We start from the raw sequence: 19395 nt of genomic DNA on the forward strand, positions 1-19395 counted from the left end.
TAGTTTTTTAGTTAATTTATAAAGGGATTCTGCACATCTACAACAGACAAATATATTTCTAACAGTATGTAAAGATTTTCCCTGTTATGCATAGGAGCTGAAAAAAAGGTTTAAACTAAACATGATTGTCCACATATATAGAACTAGCCCTATGTTTAATATCCATAAGAAAATCTGAATTTCCATTTTCAACCCAATTAAAATACTCTAAAAATACAAATAAACCTGCACATATAGGTCAGATAACATTTCTTTTGGTACAACCCGTGTGTAAATCGGTCCAGTAATTAGGTCAGGGTGGCTGTCATAAGTTTTTAAAACATTTCTTAATGTATAAGATTTTTAAAACTGGAATTAAAATTATAATCTTTGTTTTTTAAAACAACTTCTGTATCCAGTAGTAAATGTTATAATGAACATTTTTTGTTGTAGGTTGAGAAGGTAAAAAGAAATCAACAGATGATATTGATTTGAGAGTTAATAAAATACAACAGAAGAATAAAGAAAGACAAGAGAAAAAGGATAATCACTCAAGTATATTGTAAAATACCTCATGTGCATAGCAAGATTTGACTACAGGACGAGTCAATATTAAATGAAAGAGGTAGCCAATTATAACTGCTCTACATTTAACATGTCCTTCAAACAAGGTTACTATTTAAATATTTCTCTGATTTGTTGATTTTTCTGATAAGTAATTAGATTTTGTGGTAAATTTCACAAATATTAAAACTGAGAGAATGGAAATGTTAACTCGAAGAAAAAATGTTCCTCTCAAGTGTCCAATATGTGAGCAAAGTTGTTCATCTCGACGATCAATGAAGATTCATATATTATATCACACGGGAGAGCGTCCTTTTAAATGTTTGACATGTGAAAAAACCTTTTTCCAACTACATCAAGTAAATAGTCATTTGTTGATACACTATAGGAAGTGTCCTTATAAGTGTGCTATATGTGGGAAATCCTTTACATCCAAGGGCAAGATGAACGAACATTCTTTGGTTCATACAGGAGAGAGGCCTTACAAGTGCAGTACATGTGAAAAAACCTTTCAATTCAAACGGGTTATGAAGAGACATTTAATGGTTCACACAGGAGAGACACCTTATGAGTGCAGTACATGTGGGAAATCCTTTACATCCAAAGGCAATATGAAGAGACATTCATTGGTTCACACAGGAGAGACACCTTATAAGTGCAGTATATGTGGGAAACCCTTTAAATTCAAATGGGTTATGAAGAAACATTTAATGGTTCACACAGGAGAGACACCTTATAAGTGCAGTATATGTGGGAAACCCTTTAAAAGCAAATGGGTTATGAAGAAGCATTTAATGGTTCACACAGGAGAGACACCTTATAAGTGCAGTATATGTGGGAAATCCTTCAAATTCAAATGGATTATGAAGACACATTTAATGGTTCATAAAGGAGAGACACCTTATAAGTGCAGTATATGTGGGAAACCCTTTAAATTCAAATGGGATTTGAAGAAACATTTAATGGTTCATACAGGAGAGACACCTTATAAGTGCAGTACATGTGGGAAATCCTTTACATCTAAAAGCAATATGAAGGCTCATTCATTGGTTCATACAGGAGAGAGACCTTATAAGTGTACTGCATGTGGAAAATCCTTTGCATCAAAAATCGAAATGGTAAATCATTCATTGGTTCACACAGGAGAGAGACCTTACATGTGCATTACATGTGGAAAATCCTTTAAATCCAAAGGAAATATGAAGAGTCATTCATTGGTTCACACAAGAGAGAGTCCTTACAAGTGCAGTACATGTGGAAAATCCTTTACATCCAAATATAGTATGAAAAATCATTCATTGGTTCACACAGGAGAGAGTCCTTACAAGTGCAGTACATGTGGAAAATCCTTTACATCCAAAATCAATATGAAAAATCATTCATTAGGTCACACAGGAGAGAGTCCTTACAAGTGCAGTACATGTGGAAAATCCTTTACATCCAAAATCCATATGAAGAGACATTTATTGGTTCATACAGGAGAGAGGCCTTACAAGTGCAGTACATGTGGAAAATCCTTAACATACAAAATTAATATGAAGAGACATTTATTGGTTCATACAGGAGAGAGGCCTTACAATTGCAGTACATGTGGAAAATCCTTTAGAACCAAATGGGATATGAATAGGCATTCATTTGTTCATACAGCAAAGAGAGAGCAAAGAGAAATATTTACCTTATAAGTAGGTACCTGGTAAACCTATGTAAATTTAATAGATTTGATTTTAATTGAAAATCCAATCAGGTACGGTAAATGAAAATTCGCTCATCAATCAATCAATCAAAATAACTTTGTTGATATTGCGCATTTTGTACAGAATGGAGTCAGTTATAAAAACACAATATTAAACTTAAGACTGTTACTATCAAAAAATCAAATTTCAGGAAGTTGGGAAAAATCTTCTAATTTATACAAGGGTCTGTTGTGGAGAAATATTTTCAAACGTTTTTCAATGAATTAAAATTAGTTATATTTTTTAAATTGTCAGCTGTCAGGCAAGCTTGATGAAATTTGGTACAAACGTGTAAACCTACGTTAAGTCGAACGACTTCACAATCCAGGATAGTCGGACCATAGGAACCATGGAAACGGGGGTTTATGGGGGGTTTTATAGGGTAAAAATGGGGTTTTCCCATTTTTGACCCCAAAAAACAAAAAATTTTGCAATTTCTTTTTAAACCGTTATGTAGAGCTTAAAAAAAAGAAATAATTTAGTATATTGAATCGCTGTTGTATGCCTAACGGTCACAGAGAAAATACAAAAATAGTGTAATTTAAAATTCCAATGTTATTCTTATGGAGAAAAAAATTTATTTATTTTATCCTATACTATTGACATATGGTCAAAAAACACTTTTTCCTTCCCCGTAGCAGCAAATCTAAGCACTCGTTAAATCTAATGTTATTTAAATAGGGAATAAATATGTATTATTTATGGAAATATTTTAGTAAAAATGTAATCAGACAAGTTGAAATTCGCTTAGTCTGCAGGTTTGCTGCGGCGGGGGTATATTTTTATCGTACAACAGCTTTATAAGAGAACCAATAGATTTCTGTTAAGTGAATAGATGCTCGGCCGTATACTGTTGGCGCTTTTCAGAATTTCCCAGTTTCTTAGAAAATGAACTTAGGACCCAGAACCCATATACTCTTTTACTTTGATATTTTGATGTCCCTAGACGCCAAAAACACTATTTGTCAAACTTTTATATAGTATCATTGACTATTGGATACAGAAGAAGACATCCCATCTATATGGATCAGCTGTTGCCAATTTTTTACTAAAAAAGAATATAGTTGTGTGAGCCAGTCACAGATTGCGCTAGAGTCTAAAACTCTATTTTGTACCTTAATTTTCATTACTGACATAGTTGCTGGGTCACAACAGTTGCTATAGTTCATAATAAGTCATTCCATCAGTTTGACTTGGTAAAAACCATCATGTTATTGGCAGAAATCAGTAATTTAGATCAGCGCAATCTGTAGGTGGCTCACATCAACTAAGACAAATTTTATTAAAAACCTATCTACAACTTTAACATGGGGATGGAACGTCTGATAGTATATATAAAAAAATATATTAACATTTTTTTAAATAAGCTTTTATTAGAAAAATCATATGATAGCATGAAAAAAAATTCTGGATGATTAAGTAAATTACTGTAGATTGTACTACAGTTTAAAAAAGTCCTTGATTCATTTTAGCTGTACTCAAATGATACGCAGGACAATGGGCTGTCCTAATAAAGACCAGATTGGTATTTCTTTATGTACTGTAGTTTATGCTTAATTTAAACAAATTTCAAAAAGGATAACATTATTTTACTTGTATTACAATTACTTTTAAAAAGTTTTAGATGTAATAAGTCTTATCAAAATGAATATTACACAACTTTAATCCCATGACAGCGGTAAAATAGTGAAATCCCCAAAATGTTTACACAAAATACTGTAGTTAAAATAACGTATAATGTTCTCCATAAGAATAGCATTAGAAGCCATTTACAGATGATGTTTGTTTTGTTTACTTCAATAAAGGTCTATTCTCTGGTCTTCAGTAAAGCTGATTGTGATTTATCATTAAGCCAGTACGCAATTTGTCTATGCCAATATTAACATTTTGATCACTTTTTTGGCAGTCAATTCTGCAATGTACTGTATCAATGTATGTGTATACTATCATAGATTAAAGATTAGATACTGCCTACTCCTTTAATTTATAAATACTATATAAAACCAGGAGAGATAATGTTACCTATCGTTAAGACTTTTTTGTTATGCCTAAGAATATTTAAATCAATTATTTTACCGTGCAATTTACAAATTAGTGCATTTTTGTGTAAATAAGTTAAGCGTATAATAAGTAGTAGAATCATGAAAGATGGTTTAAATCAAAGGAATTCAACTTAGAATGGCAAAAAAATGAGGGTGCAAACTTTTTATCATAAAACTTGATAAAAGGCACAGTAATTTTTAAAAATTAATACTTCAGCTTTGTTTTAATATTCAAATATATATGTTCACAACATCTACATACTGTAATAATGTTAATTCTTTAACTCTTAATTTTATGCTTATTGTACTGTTGAATCAATATTTTGTATGAAGTGGAATAACCTCAACGGCTATATTAGAAAATAACCGGGAATAAAGATGGGAATAAAATACCTTGATAATCATTCCCTGTTGTGGCAGCGCTAAAAATATATTTTGAACATACGGTCATAGTTGGTCTGTCATAGGGCCTTGTACATGGTTAGTCTCTGACTAGTGTGCTTTGGTGTGTGTGTGTGTGTGTGATAGAGAGAGATTATTTGTACAGTTCAAAATGTAAGTTATTTTCTTTTGTTAAAATTTCTTTATGCATGATTACTTTTTTGTTTTGTCATATATTGATGTCATTGTAAAACTATATGTATAATATTTAGTACAGGTTAAGTGTTTTAAGAAACTTTTACCTGTCTAATAATAATATTTTATTTAATAATAGGTGAAACCCGTTGAAATTGATGGCTAATTTCAAGGCTTATGCCAATTCATGTAACAGCGACAAATAGAGTTATATTATCAAACCTTTACATTTGGCTTTGTTTAATGGGTAGTAAATAAGTTTCAAAAATAATAATGACTATTGTGCAAGTTATAAGATATTATGTTTTCTGGTTTTATTATTCAAAGAATAAAATATTTCCAGTACGTTATTGGAGTTATTATTAGACCTACTATGTTAACTGGTTTCATCTCCCTTTTGAAGAATATTTAGATAGTATTAACATTGTTTGGATGGTTCTTTTGTGGTAAACACTTCTGCAATTTCGTCAGTGCAAGGCAAATTAAATCTATTTTTTCATTTGTGAAAAATATCTGTTTAGAAGGCATGTTCTTACTTCAAATGGAGGTATACCTTAAGCTATGTAAGTTTTAATTTTTCCCTTCACATCGGTCATCATACCTTACTTAAGTACTAATAAAATAACTTATGACAATGAATTATCCACTATTGTTCGCCCGCTTGGAAAACTACCTGCGCGCTAATGCTAAACCAATGCTGGAGGAGGTCGCTTTCTAAGCGGCCAAACTATAGCATAATTTTGAGAAATCTGCTATTATGTTTGCTGTTAAAGTTGCAATTCCTTGACATGTGAATGTCAGTTGATTAAGCCTTATCAATTACACGAAGTTGTTAACATAATCTGTTTTTGTAATGTTTTAGGTTTAGTGGAATATACTTGTAGTGAACCTGGATTTTATTCTTGAACTGTTAGAGGCCACAATCATATGTTTGTACGGCTTTATTGGCAACAAATAATGCAAATAACATAGCTGTGGCCCTTTGGTGAGATTGATGGTGTGAAAACTGATTATTGATTCTGTGGTGATGTGATGTATTGATTGTAATTAAGTGAAATGTGTTGGTAATTGGCTGTTGTGGGTATTAGGGCCTGGAGGACCCTAACATGTTGCAATTAAGAAAGTGCTGTACTCTACTACCATCTTGAAATGACAATTAAATTGGAAACGTTGTTGGGGAACCAGAGGGCGGAAATCTTTACCCAGACCAGAAGCAGGCCAAGCCAGCTTTGATTACTTATTTTTAACTATTTAAAAGAACTATAGCTAACCTTCCAAACTAAACTGGTAGATAGTGTAAATGGTAATGAATAAAAAACAGGTAAATATCACTCCCTAACTCATTACTGAATCAATTTGGACTCATAAGGCGATTCCTGAAAGAATTGATACTTAAGCCTTCAACGTGGTGATTTTTGCATGTCTAGGAATGATTACCTCGTTAAGCGAGGTAATCATATAATTTGAAATTTACATTTCTGCGAATGGGGCGAAAGCCTGCCGGCTTCCCCTTAAATAATTAAACTAGCCTATCATCCTGGTCTTAGCTCTACTTAATAATTAATTATAGACCCATCCTGATAAAACGAAGGCATGTCGATCTCAGTAAACGGACAATCAGAAAATCCAACGAAGGGGACGGAGGCCGGCGACAGACAAGACCGAGGAAAACTCGATTTCGTAGCTCCTTGACGTTTCTCGAAAAAAAGGCAAGCGGCAGACCGAAGGAGGCGCACCGATCGCAAGGCCAGCGATTTAGTTGTGTGGCACTATATAAAATAGTGGCGCTGAGCGTCACATAGCATACTGCATTTCCAAAAAGCAAATACTGTGAATTGGCTGCTATGTGAAAACTTTTACATGCATTGTTAATCGACGAATCTTATTAAGGATTAGAAGATCTAGTTTAAAGGAAACATGACATTCCTGCGACAACAGGTACTTCATGTACATCCACACTAATCACTGGGGTAGACAAAATTTTGTTTCTGTTATTTAGCGGAAGGAAGCTCTTATACTACACTAACTACTACTTATGTTTTACAAATACTCCTCCTGAGTGGCTGAAGCAATCTGCACAAAATTTAACACAGTCATGGTAACCAACCATGGGAAGCTATAAATCTGAAATAGTTCAAATCGCACCACAGAGCCTTCCCTACGTGAATTTTAACATTTTGAAATTTAAAATGGGCCTTATGAGTTATCTGGTCGCCATGACAGTATTTGTTGCAAGATAAATGAAAAGGTAATCAAGAATCACAAGATATGTTAGTCAACAAATCATCTAAAATAGCACATTGACAATACCTTAAAGAGTAAAAGCTAAGAAAAATTGGGCATCATTGGGAATCATTGAGCATAATTTACTACAAATGAATAGTCATTAGGGTCGCCAGAATTAGGCTGACGCTGATGCTACATTGCCTTAAATACTCCAAATAGCCATTTCATTTATGTGCACCAAATATAGGCCTACCATTGAGTTTGGATACTGTAAGTAAACTCTCTGTTTATGTGAACTAGACACACAGTACCATTAATGCAGACTTGGAATAGGTATTGCAAAAAGGAATTCCATTAATGTGAACCAATAATACCACAGGACTTAGGATAATGCAAGTAAACAGTTTATTTACGTTAACCAAATGTACCAAAAGGTTTGGATACTGCAAGGAAACAGTTTATTTACGTTAACCAAATGTACCAAAAAGTTTGGATACTGCAAGTAAACAATTCGTTTAGCCTACATGAATCTGACGTATCATTGACTTCGAATAGTGCAAATAGACATTCTACTTAAGTGAGCCTACCACTGACTTTGGATACTGCAAGTAGACAGTTCATTTACGTGAATTAAATGTACCATTATTTTGGATTCTGCAAGTAAAATCATTAAGTTTGGATACTGCAAGGAAACAGTTTATTTACGTTAACCAAATGTACCAAAAAGTTTGGATACTGCAAGTAAACAATTCGTTTACGTGAATCTTACGTATTATTGACTTTGAATACTGCAAATAGACATTCTATTTAAATGAACCAGAAGTGAGCCTACTACTGACTTTGGATACTGCAAGTAGACAGTTCATTTACGTGAATTAAATGTACCATTGACTTTAGAACTTGTAAATAGACATTTCATTTAAGTGAACCAGGCCTGCCATTCACTTTATATACTTTATATAAAAGTATATATCTCGTTTACAAAAAGCAGATGTAGCATTGACACTAGAAAAGTATTGGCTTAATATGCTACTGTAGAGGCATATCCTGACACATAGATAATTTTACTTTTGGGCTTGAATATTAAAATAATTTGTTTTACATTTGAACTTTTTAAGGACTTGTGTCCCTACAAGCGACTATTCTCATTAATCACAAGAAATGAAATTGGTGTATTTCATCACCAACATGGACACCCATAATGCATAATGTGTAATTTTTTAAAATTTTAAATTCAATTTTTGTAATTATTTTTTAGTCTAATTTATAGTTTTTTAGTTAATTTATAAAGGGATTCTGCACATCTACAACAGACAAATATATTTCTAACAGTATGTAAAGATTTTCCCTGTTATGCATAGGAGCTGAAAAAAAGGTTTAAACTAAACATGATTGTCCACATATATAGAACTAGCCCTATGTTTAATATCCATAAGAAAATCTGAATTTCCATTTTCAACCCAATTAAAATACTCTAAAAATACAAATAAACCTGCACATATAGGTCAGATAACATTTCTTTTGGTACAACCCGTGTGTAAATCGGTCCAGTAATTAGGTCAGGGTGGCTGTCATAAGTTTTTAAAACATTTCTTAATGTATAAGATTTTTAAAACTGGAATTAAAATTATAATCTTTGTTTTTTAAAACAACTTCTGTATCCAGTAGTAAATGTTATAATGAACATTTTTTGTTGTAGGTTGAGAAGGTAAAAAGAAATCAACAGATGATATTGATTTGAGAGTTAATAAAATACAACAGAAGAATAAAGAAAGACAAGAGAAAAAGGATAATCACTCAAGTATATTGTAAAATACCTCATGTGCATAGCAAGATTTGACTACAGGACGAGTCAATATTAAATGAAAGAGGTAGCCAATTATAACTGCTCTACATTTAACATGTCCTTCAAACAAGGTTACTATTTAAATATTTCTCTGATTTGTTGATTTTTCTGATAAGTAATTAGATTTTGTGGTAAATTTCACAAATATTAAAACTGAGAGAATGGAAATGTTAACTCGAAGAAAAAATGTTCCTCTCAAGTGTCCAATATGTGAGCAAAGTTGTTCATCTCGACGATCAATGAAGATTCATATATTATATCACACGGGAGAGCGTCCTTTTAAATGTTTGACATGTGAAAAAACCTTTTTCCAACTACATCAAGTAAATAGTCATTTGTTGATACACTATAGGAAGTGTCCTTATAAGTGTGCTATATGTGGGAAATCCTTTACATCCAAGGGCAAGATGAACGAACATTCTTTGGTTCATACAGGAGAGAGGCCTTACAAGTGCAGTACATGTGAAAAAACCTTTCAATTCAAACGGGTTATGAAGAGACATTTAATGGTTCACACAGGAGAGACACCTTATGAGTGCAGTACATGTGGGAAATCCTTTACATCCAAAGGCAATATGAAGAGACATTCATTGGTTCACACAGGAGAGACACCTTATAAGTGCAGTATATGTGGGAAACCCTTTAAATTCAAATGGGTTATGAAGAAACATTTAATGGTTCACACAGGAGAGACACCTTATAAGTGCAGTATATGTGGGAAACCCTTTAAAAGCAAATGGGTTATGAAGAAGCATTTAATGGTTCACACAGGAGAGACACCTTATAAGTGCAGTATATGTGGGAAATCCTTCAAATTCAAATGGATTATGAAGACACATTTAATGGTTCATAAAGGAGAGACACCTTATAAGTGCAGTATATGTGGGAAACCCTTTAAATTCAAATGGGATTTGAAGAAACATTTAATGGTTCATACAGGAGAGACACCTTATAAGTGCAGTACATGTGGGAAATCCTTTACATCTAAAAGCAATGTGAAGGCTCATTCATTGGTTCATACAGGAGAGAGACCTTATAAGTGTACTGCATGTGGAAAATCCTTTGCATCAAAAATCGAAATGGTAAATCATTCATTGGTTCACACAGGAGAGAGACCTTACATGTGCATTACATGTGGAAAATCCTTTAAATCCAAAGGAAATATGAAGAGTCATTCATTGGTTCACACAAGAGAGAGTCCTTACAAGTGCAGTACATGTGGAAAATCCTTTACATCCAAATATAGTATGAAAAATCATTCATTGGTTCACACAGGAGAGAGTCCTTACAAGTGCAGTACATGTGGAAAATCCTTTACATCCAAAATCAATATGAAAAATCATTCATTAGGTCACACAGGAGAGAGTCCTTACAAGTGCAGTACATGTGGAAAATCCTTTACATCCAAAATCCATATGAAGAGACATTTATTGGTTCATACAGGAGAGAGGCCTTACAAGTGCAGTACATGTGGAAAATCCTTAACATACAAAATTAATATGAAGAGACATTTATTGGTTCATACAGGAGAGAGGCCTTACAATTGCAGTACATGTGGAAAATCCTTTAGAACCAAATGGGATATGAATAGGCATTCATTTGTTCATGCAGCAAAGAGAGAGCAAAGAGAAATATTTACCTTATAAGTAGGTACCTGGTAAACCTATGTAAATTTAATAGATTTGATTTTAATTGAAAATCCAATCAGGTACGGTAAATGAAAATTCGCTCATCAATCAATCAATCAAAATAACTTTGTTGATATTGCGCATTTTGTACAGAATGGAGCTTGATGAAATTTGGTACAAACGTGTAAACCTACGTTAAGTCGAACGACTTCACAATCCAGGATAGTCGGACCATAGGAACCATGGAAACGGGGGTTTATGGGGGGTTTTATAGGGTAAAAATGGGGTTTTCCCATTTTTGACCCCAAAAAACAAAAAATTTTGCAATTTCTTTTTAAACCGTTATGTAGAGCTTAAAAAAAAGAAATAATTTAGTATATTGAATCGCTGTTGTATGCCTAACGGTCACAGAGAAAATACAAAAATAGTGTAATTTAAAATTCCAATGTTATTCTTATGGAGAAAAAAATTTATTTATTTTATCCTATACTATTGACATATGGTCAAAAAACACTTTTTCCTTCCCCGTAGCAGCAAATCTAAGCACTCGTTAAATCTAATGTTATTTAAATAGGGAATAAATATGTATTATTTATGGAAATATTTTAGTAAAAATGTAATCAGACAAGTTGAAATTCGCTTAGTCTGCAGGTTTGCTGCGGCGGGGGTATATTTTTATCGTACAACAGCTTTATAAGAGAACCAATAGATTTCTGTTAAGTGAATAGATGCTCGGCCGTATACTGTTGGCGCTTTTCAGAATTTCCCAGTTTCTTAGAAAATGAACTTAGGACCCAGAACCCATATACTCTTTTACTTTGATATTTTGATGTCCCTAGACGCCAAAAACACTATTTGTCAAACTTTTATATAGTATCATTGACTATTGGATACAGAAGAAGACATCCCATCTATATGGATCAGCTGTTGCCAATTTTTTACTAAAAAAGAATATAGTTGTGTGAGCCAGTCACAGATTGCGCTAGAGTCTAAAACTCTATTTTGTACCTTAATTTTCATTACTGACATAGTTGCTGGGTCACAACAGTTGCTATAGTTCATAATAAGTCATTCCATCAGTTTGACTTGGTAAAAACCATCATGTTATTGGCAGAAATCAGTAATTTAGATCAGCGCAATCTGTAGGTGGCTCACATCAACTAAGACAAATTTTATTAAAAACCTATCTACAACTTTAACATGGGGATGGAACGTCTGATAGTATATATAAAAAAATATATTAACATTTTTTTAAATAAGCTTTTATTAGAAAAATCATATGATAGCATGAAAAAAAATTCTGGATGATTAAGTAAATTACTGTAGATTGTACTACAGTTTAAAAAAGTCCTTGATTCATTTTAGCTGTACTCAAATGATACGCAGGACAATGGGCTGTCCTAATAAAGACCAGATTGGTATTTCTTTATGTACTGTAGTTTATGCTTAATTTAAACAAATTTCAAAAAGGATAACATTATTTTACTTGTATTACAATTACTTTTAAAAAGTTTTAGATGTAATAAGTCTTATCAAAATGAATATTACACAACTTTAATCCCATGACAGCGGTAAAATAGTGAAATCCCCAAAATGTTTACACAAAATACTGTAGTTAAAATAACGTATAATGTTCTCCATAAGAATAGCATTAGAAGCCATTTACAGATGATGTTTGTTTTGTTTACTTCAATAAAGGTCTATTCTCTGGTCTTCAGTAAAGCTGATTGTGATTTATCATTAAGCCAGTACGCAATTTGTCTATGCCAATATTAACATTTTGATCACTTTTTTGGCAGTCAATTCTGCAATGTACTGTATCAATGTATGTGTATACTATCATAGATTAAAGATTAGATACTGCCTACTCCTTTAATTTATAAATACTATATAAAACCAGGAGAGATAATGTTACCTATCGTTAAGACTTTTTTGTTATGCCTAAGAATATTTAAATCAATTATTTTACCGTGCAATTTACAAATTAGTGCATTTTTGTGTAAATAAGTTAAGCGTATAATAAGTAGTAGAATCATGAAAGATGGTTTAAATCAAAGGAATTCAACTTAGAATGGCAAAAAAATGAGGGTGCAAACTTTTTATCATAAAACTTGATAAAAGGCACAGTAATTTTTAAAAATTAATACTTCAGCTTTGTTTTAATATTCAAATATATATGTTCACAACATCTACATACTGTAATAATGTTAATTCTTTAACTCTTAATTTTATGCTTATTGTACTGTTGAATCAATATTTTGTATGAAGTGGAATAACCTCAACGGCTATATTAGAAAATAACCGGGAATAAAGATGGGAATAAAATACCTTGATAATCATTCCCTGTTGTGGCAGCGCTAAAAATATATTTTGAACATACGGTCATAGTTGGTCTGTCATAGGGCCTTGTACATGGTTAGTCTCTGACTAGTGTGCTTTGGTGTGTGTGTGTGTGTGTGATAGAGAGAGATTATTTGTACAGTTCAAAATGTAAGTTATTTTCTTTTGTTAAAATTTCTTTATGCATGATTACTTTTTTGTTTTGTCATATATTGATGTCATTGTAAAACTATATGTATAATATTTAGTACAGGTTAAGTGTTTTAAGAAACTTTTACCTGTCTAATAATAATATTTTATTTAATAATAGGTGAAACCCGTTGAAATTGATGGCTAATTTCAAGGCTTATGCCAATTCATGTAACAGCGACAAATAGAGTTATATTATCAAACCTTTACATTTGGCTTTGTTTAATGGGTAGTAAATAAGTTTCAAAAATAATAATGACTATTGTGCAAGTTATAAGATATTATGTTTTCTGGTTTTATTATTCAAAGAATAAAATATTTCCAGTACGTTATTGGAGTTATTATTAGACCTACTATGTTAACTGGTTTCATCTCCCTTTTGAAGAATATTTAGATAGTATTAACATTGTTTGGATGGTTCTTTTGTGGTAAACACTTCTGCAATTTCGTCAGTGCAAGGCAAATTAAATCTATTTTTTTATTTGTGAAAAATATCTGTTTAGAAGGCATGTTCTTACTTCAAATGGAGGTATACCTTAAGCTATGTAAGTTTTAATTTTTCCCTTCACATCGGTCATCATACCTTACTTAAGTACTAATAAAATAACTTATGACAATGAATTATCCACTATTGTTCGCCCGCTTGGAAAACTACCTGCGCGCTAATGCTAAACCAATGCTGGAGGAGGTCGCTTTCTAAGCGGCCGAACTATAGCATAATTTTGAGAAATCTGCTATTATGTTTGCTGTTAAAGTTGCAATTCCTTGACATGTGAATGTCAGTTGATTAAGCCTTATCAATTACACGAAGTTGTTAACATAATCTCTTTTTGGAATGTTTTAGGTTTAGTGGAATATACTTGTAGTGAACCTGGATTTTATTCTTGAACTGTTAGAGGCCACAATCATATGTTTGTACGGCTTTATTGGCAACAAATAATGCAAATAACATAGCTGTGGCCCTTTGGTGAGATTGATGGTGTGAAAACTGATTATTGATTCTGTGGTGATGTGATGTATTGATTGTAATTAAGTGAAATGTGTTGGTAATTGGCTGTTGTGGGTGTTAGGGCCTGGAGGACCCTAACATGTTGCAATTAAGAAAGTGCTGTACTCTACTACCATCTTGAAATGACAATTAAATTGGAAACGTTGTTGGGGAACCAGAGGGCGGAAATCTTTACCCAGACCAGAAGCAGGCCAAGCCAGCTTTGATTACTTATTTTTAACTATTTAAAAGAACTATAGCTAACCTTCCAAACTAAACTGGTAGATAGTGTAAATGGTAATGAATAAAAAACAGGTAAATATCACTCCCTAACTCATTACTGAATCAATTTGGACTCATAAGGCGATTCCTGAAAGAATTGATACTTAAGCCTTCAACGTGGTGATTTTTGCATGTCTAGGAATGATTACCTCGTTAAGCGAGGTAATCATATAATTTGGAATTTACATTTCTGCGAATGGGGCGAAAGCCTGCCGGCTTCCCCTTAAATAATTAAACTAGCCTATCATCCTGGTCTTAGCTCTACTTAATAATTAATTATAGACCCATCCTGATAAAACGAAGGCATGTCGATCTCAGTAAACGGACAATCAGAAAATCCAACGAAGGGGACGGAGGCCGGCGACAGACAAGACCGAGGAAAACTCGATTTCGTAGCTCCTTGACGTTTCTCGAAAAAAAGGCAAGCGGCAGACCGAAGGAGGCGCGCCGATCGCAAGGCCAGCGATTTAGTTGTGTGGCACTATATAAAATAGTGGCGCTGAGCGTCACATAGCATACTGCATTTCCAAAAAGCAAATACTGTAAATTGGCTGCTATGTGAAAACTTTTACATGCATTGTTAATCGACGAATCTTATTAAGGATTAGAAGATCTAGTTTAAAGGAAACATGACATTCCTGCGACAACAGGTACTTCATGTACATCCACACTAATCACTGGGGTAGACAAAATTTTGTTTCTGTTATTTAGCGGAAGGAAGCTCTTATACTACACTAACTACTACTTATGTTTTACAAATACTCCTCCTGAGTGGCTGAAGCAATCTGCACAAAATTTAACACAGTCATGGTAACCAACCATGGGAAGCTATAAATCTGAAATAGTTCAAATCGCACCACAGAGCCTTCCCTACGTGAATTTTAACATTTTGAAATTTAAAATGGGCCTTATGAGTTATCTGGTCGCCATGACAGTATTTGTTGCAAGATAAATGAAAAGGTAATCAAGAATCACAAGATATGTTAGTCAACAAATCATCTAAAATAGCACATTGACAATACCTTAAAGAGTAAAAGCTAAGAAAAATTGGGCATCATTGGGAATCATTGAGCATAATTTACTACAAATGAATAGTCATTAGGGTCGCCAGAATTAGGCTGACGCTGATGCTACATTGCCTTAAATACTCCAAATAGCCATTTCATTTATGTGCACCAAATATAGGCCTACCATTGAGTTTGGATACTGTAAGTAAACTCTCTGTTTATGTGAACTAGACACACAGTACCATTAATGCAGACTTGGAATAGGTATTGCAAAAAGGAATTCCATTAATGTGAACCAATAATACCACAGGACTTAGGATAATGCAAGTAAACAGTTTATTTACGTTAACCAAATGTACCAAAAGGTTTGGATACTGCAAGGAAACAGTTTATTTACGTTAACCAAATGTACCAAAAAGTTTGGATACTGCAAGTAAACAATTCGTTTACATGAATCTGACGTATCATTGACTTTGAATACTGCAAATAGACATTCTATTTAAGTGAGCCTACCACTGACTTTGAATACTGCAAGTAGACAGTTCATTTACGTGAATTAAATGTACCATTATTTCAGATTCTGCAAGTAAAATTTGTTTATGTGAACCAGACGTACCATTGACTTTAGAACTTGTAAATAGACATTTCATTTAAGTGAACCAGGCCTGCCATTCACTTTATATACTTTATATAAAAGTATATATCTCTTTTACAAGAAGCAGATGTAGCATTGATAATAGAAAAGTATTGGCCTAATATGCTACTGTAGAGGCATAGATAATTTGATTCTGAGTTTGTTTGAATATTAAAATAATTTGTTTTACATTTTAACGTTTTAGGGACTTGTGTCGTGTCCCTACAAGCGACTATTCTCATTAATCACAAGAAATTAAATTGGTCTATTTCATAACCAAATGGCAACCCATAATGCCCAATAATGCGTAATGTGTAATTTTTCTAAATTTTACATTAAATTTTTCCAATAATTTTTTAGTCTTAATTTATAGTTTTTTAGTTAATTTATAAAGAGATTTTGCACATCTACAGGCAAATGTATTTCTAACAGTATGTGTAGATTTTCCCTGCGATGCATAGGAGCTGAGAAAAAACATTTAAACTAAACATGCTTGTCCATATATACAGGGTGATCAACTCAAGGAGGCCACCATTGGGATATTGGAAACGGTAAGAATTAGAGAAAACTTTAAATGGGGCACATTCCTTTATTTTTTGTGGCAGTTAAAAATATGATTTTATTTTTTCGAAATTCAGCCGCCATTTTCCAAAATGGTGGCCAACTTTGAAATTTCTTATAGAACACCCTATATTTTATCATGTTTTCGAATTTCGAATGAACAGGCAATTTAAAAACTTTTTTATTCCTGACATTTTTTCGATAAACCCACTCGTTTAGGAGTTACAGCCTTTGGAAAAATGACTTCCGGTGTACATTTTACATCATGTAGCTCCTAAACAAGTAGGTTTATAGCGAAAATTCGAAAAGTAAATATGTCAAATAAGTCTTAAAATTGCATCCACATTCCAAAAAGATCATAAAATTCGTTAAAACTATTAATTCTATTATTTTAAAAATGGCAGCCATTTTCCAAAATGGCGGCAAACTTGAAAAGTGGAAAACTGTGTATTTTATGGTCTTTATGGAATGTGGATGCAATATTAAGACTTCTTTGACTTATTTACTCATCGCATTTTCGCTATAAACCTACTTGTTTAGGAGCTACATGATGTAAAATGTACACCGGAAGTCATTTTTCCAAAGGCTGTAACTCCTAAACGAGTGGGTTTATCGTAAAAATGTCAGGAATAAAAAAGTTTTTAAATTGCCTGTTCTATCCGAAAACATGATAAAATATAGGGTGTTCCATAAGAAATTTCAAAGTTGACCGCCATTTTGGAAAATGGCGGCTGAATTTCAAAAAAATAAAATCATATTTTTAACTGCCACAAAAAAAAAAAGAATGTCCCCCATTTAAAGTTTTCTCTAATTCTTACCGTTTTCGATATCCCAATGGTGGCCTCCTTGAGTTGATCACCCTGTATAGAACTAGCCCCATGTTTAATCTCCATAAGAAAATCTGAATTTCCATTTTCAACCCAATTAAAATACTCTAAAAATACAAATAAAACCTGCATATATAGGCCAGATAACCTTTCTTTTGGTACAACCGGTGTGTAAATCGGTCCAGTAGTATGGTCAGGGTGGCTGTCATAAGATTTTTTAAACTGGAATTTAAATTATAATCTTTGACTATTAATACAACTTCTGTATCCAGTCAATGTTATAATGAACATTTTTTGTTGTAGATTGAGAAGGTAAAAAGAAAGCAACAGATGATATTGATTTGAGAGTTAATATAATACAACAGAAGAATAAAGAAAGACAAGAGAAAAAGGATATTCACTCAAGTATATTGTAAAATACCTCATGTGCATAGCAAGATTTGACTACAGGACGAGTCAATATTAAATGAAAGAGGTAGCCAATCGTAACTGCTCTACATTTAACATGTCCTTCAAACAAGGTTACTATTTAAATATTTCTCTGATTTGTAGATTTTTCTGATTAGTAATTAGCTTTTGTGGTAAATTTCACAAATATTAAAACTGAAAGAATGGAAATGTTAACTCGAAGAAAAAATATTCCTCTCAAGTGTCCAATATGTAAGCAAAGTTGTTCAACTCAATCGGCAATGAAGATTCATATATTATATCACACGGGAGAGCGTTCCTTAAAATGTTTGACATGTGAGAAAACCTTTTTCCAACTACACCAAGTAAAGAGTCATGTGTTGATACGCATTAGGAAAAGTCCTTATAAGTGTTCTATATGTGGAAAATCCTTTTTAACCAAGGGCAATATGAACAAACATTCTTTGGTTCATACAGGAGAAAAACCTTACAATTGCAGTACGTGTGGGAAATCCTTTACAACCAAAGGCTATATGAAGGATCATTCATTGGTTCATACAGGAGAGAGTCCTTACAAGTGCACTACATGTGGAAAATCCTTTACAACCAAATCGGATATGAAGAGACATTCTTTGATTCATACCGGAGAAAAACCTTACAATTGCAGTACGTGTGGGAAATCCTTTACAACCAAAGGCTATATGAAGAATCATTCATTGGTTCATACAGGAAAGAGTCCTTACAAGTGCACTACATGTCGAAAATCCTTTACAACCAAAGGCAATATGAAGAAGCATTCATTGGTTCATACAGGAGAGAGTCCTTACAAGTGTACTACATGTGGGAAATCCTTTACAACCAAAGGCTATATGAAGAAGCATTCATTGGTTCATACAGGGGAGAGACCTTATAAGTGTACTACATGTGGAAAATCCTACCAAACCAGTGACATTTTGAAGAGACATACATTAGTACACACAGGAGAGACACCTCATAAGTGCACTATATGTGGAAAATCCTTTACAACAAAAGGCTATATGAAGAATCATTCATTTGTTCATACAGGAGAGAGTCCTTACAAGTGCACTACATGTGGAAAATCCTTTACAACCAAAAGCAATATGAAGAATCATTCATTGGTTCATACAGGAGAGAGTCCTTACAAGTGTACTACATGTGGAAAATCCTTTACAACCAAAAGCAATATGAAGAATCATTCATTGGTTCATACAGGATAGAGTCCTTACAAGTGCAGTACATGTGGGAAATTAAAGGGTTTCCCATCATTCATTCACAAAGGAGAGAGAGACCTTATAAGTGTACTGCATGTGGAAAATCCTTTACATCCAAAATCAATATGAAGAAACATTCTTTAGTTCATACAGGAGAGAACCATATTTACTATATAACCACATGAAAACCATTTAAGTGGGTTATTTCTAATTTTTGTCCTGAAATCACAAAACGTTGCAATTTCTTTCTAAACAATTTTGTAGAAATAAAAGGTTTAATAAGTAACCTGTTGTTTAGTTTTATAATTCAATGTTTTCCAATTTTTGCCTGTA

At 33.0% G+C, this 19395-nt stretch overlaps 2 protein-coding genes across 3 annotated transcripts in view; one reads left to right on the forward strand and one right to left on the reverse strand.

The window, feature by feature from the left end:
- LOC129001178 (carboxylic ester hydrolase) overlaps positions 1 to 19395 on the reverse strand; it is a 100547-nt gene that overhangs the window by 55813 nt on the left and 25339 nt on the right. The gene's annotated exons all lie outside the window — the stretch shown is intronic.
- Positions 437 to 18657, forward strand: LOC129001179 (gastrula zinc finger protein XlCGF57.1-like). 2 transcript variants are annotated; one of them, XR_008491398.1, is made up of 3 exons: positions 437 to 2225; positions 8820 to 8991; positions 17726 to 18657. XR_008491398.1 is itself a non-coding variant. In XM_054428392.1 (2 exons), the coding sequence occupies exon 1, from the start codon at positions 741 to 743 to the stop codon at positions 2223 to 2225; it is 1485 nt and encodes a 494-aa protein (XP_054284367.1). In that variant the 5' UTR covers positions 437 to 740; the 3' UTR covers positions 8820 to 9118. The 2 variants fall into 2 exon arrangements, 1 of the variants encoding a protein (XP_054284367.1); XM_054428392.1 differs by lacking the exon at positions 17726 to 18657 and having other exon boundaries at positions 8820 to 9118.

Source organism: Macrosteles quadrilineatus, unplaced genomic scaffold, assembly GCF_028750875.1.
Source record: "Macrosteles quadrilineatus isolate MER2022 unplaced genomic scaffold, UCM_ALF_1.0 Scaffold_8__2_contigs__length_117827958, whole genome shotgun sequence".
Taxonomy (NCBI): Eukaryota; Metazoa; Arthropoda; class Insecta; order Hemiptera; family Cicadellidae; genus Macrosteles; species Macrosteles quadrilineatus.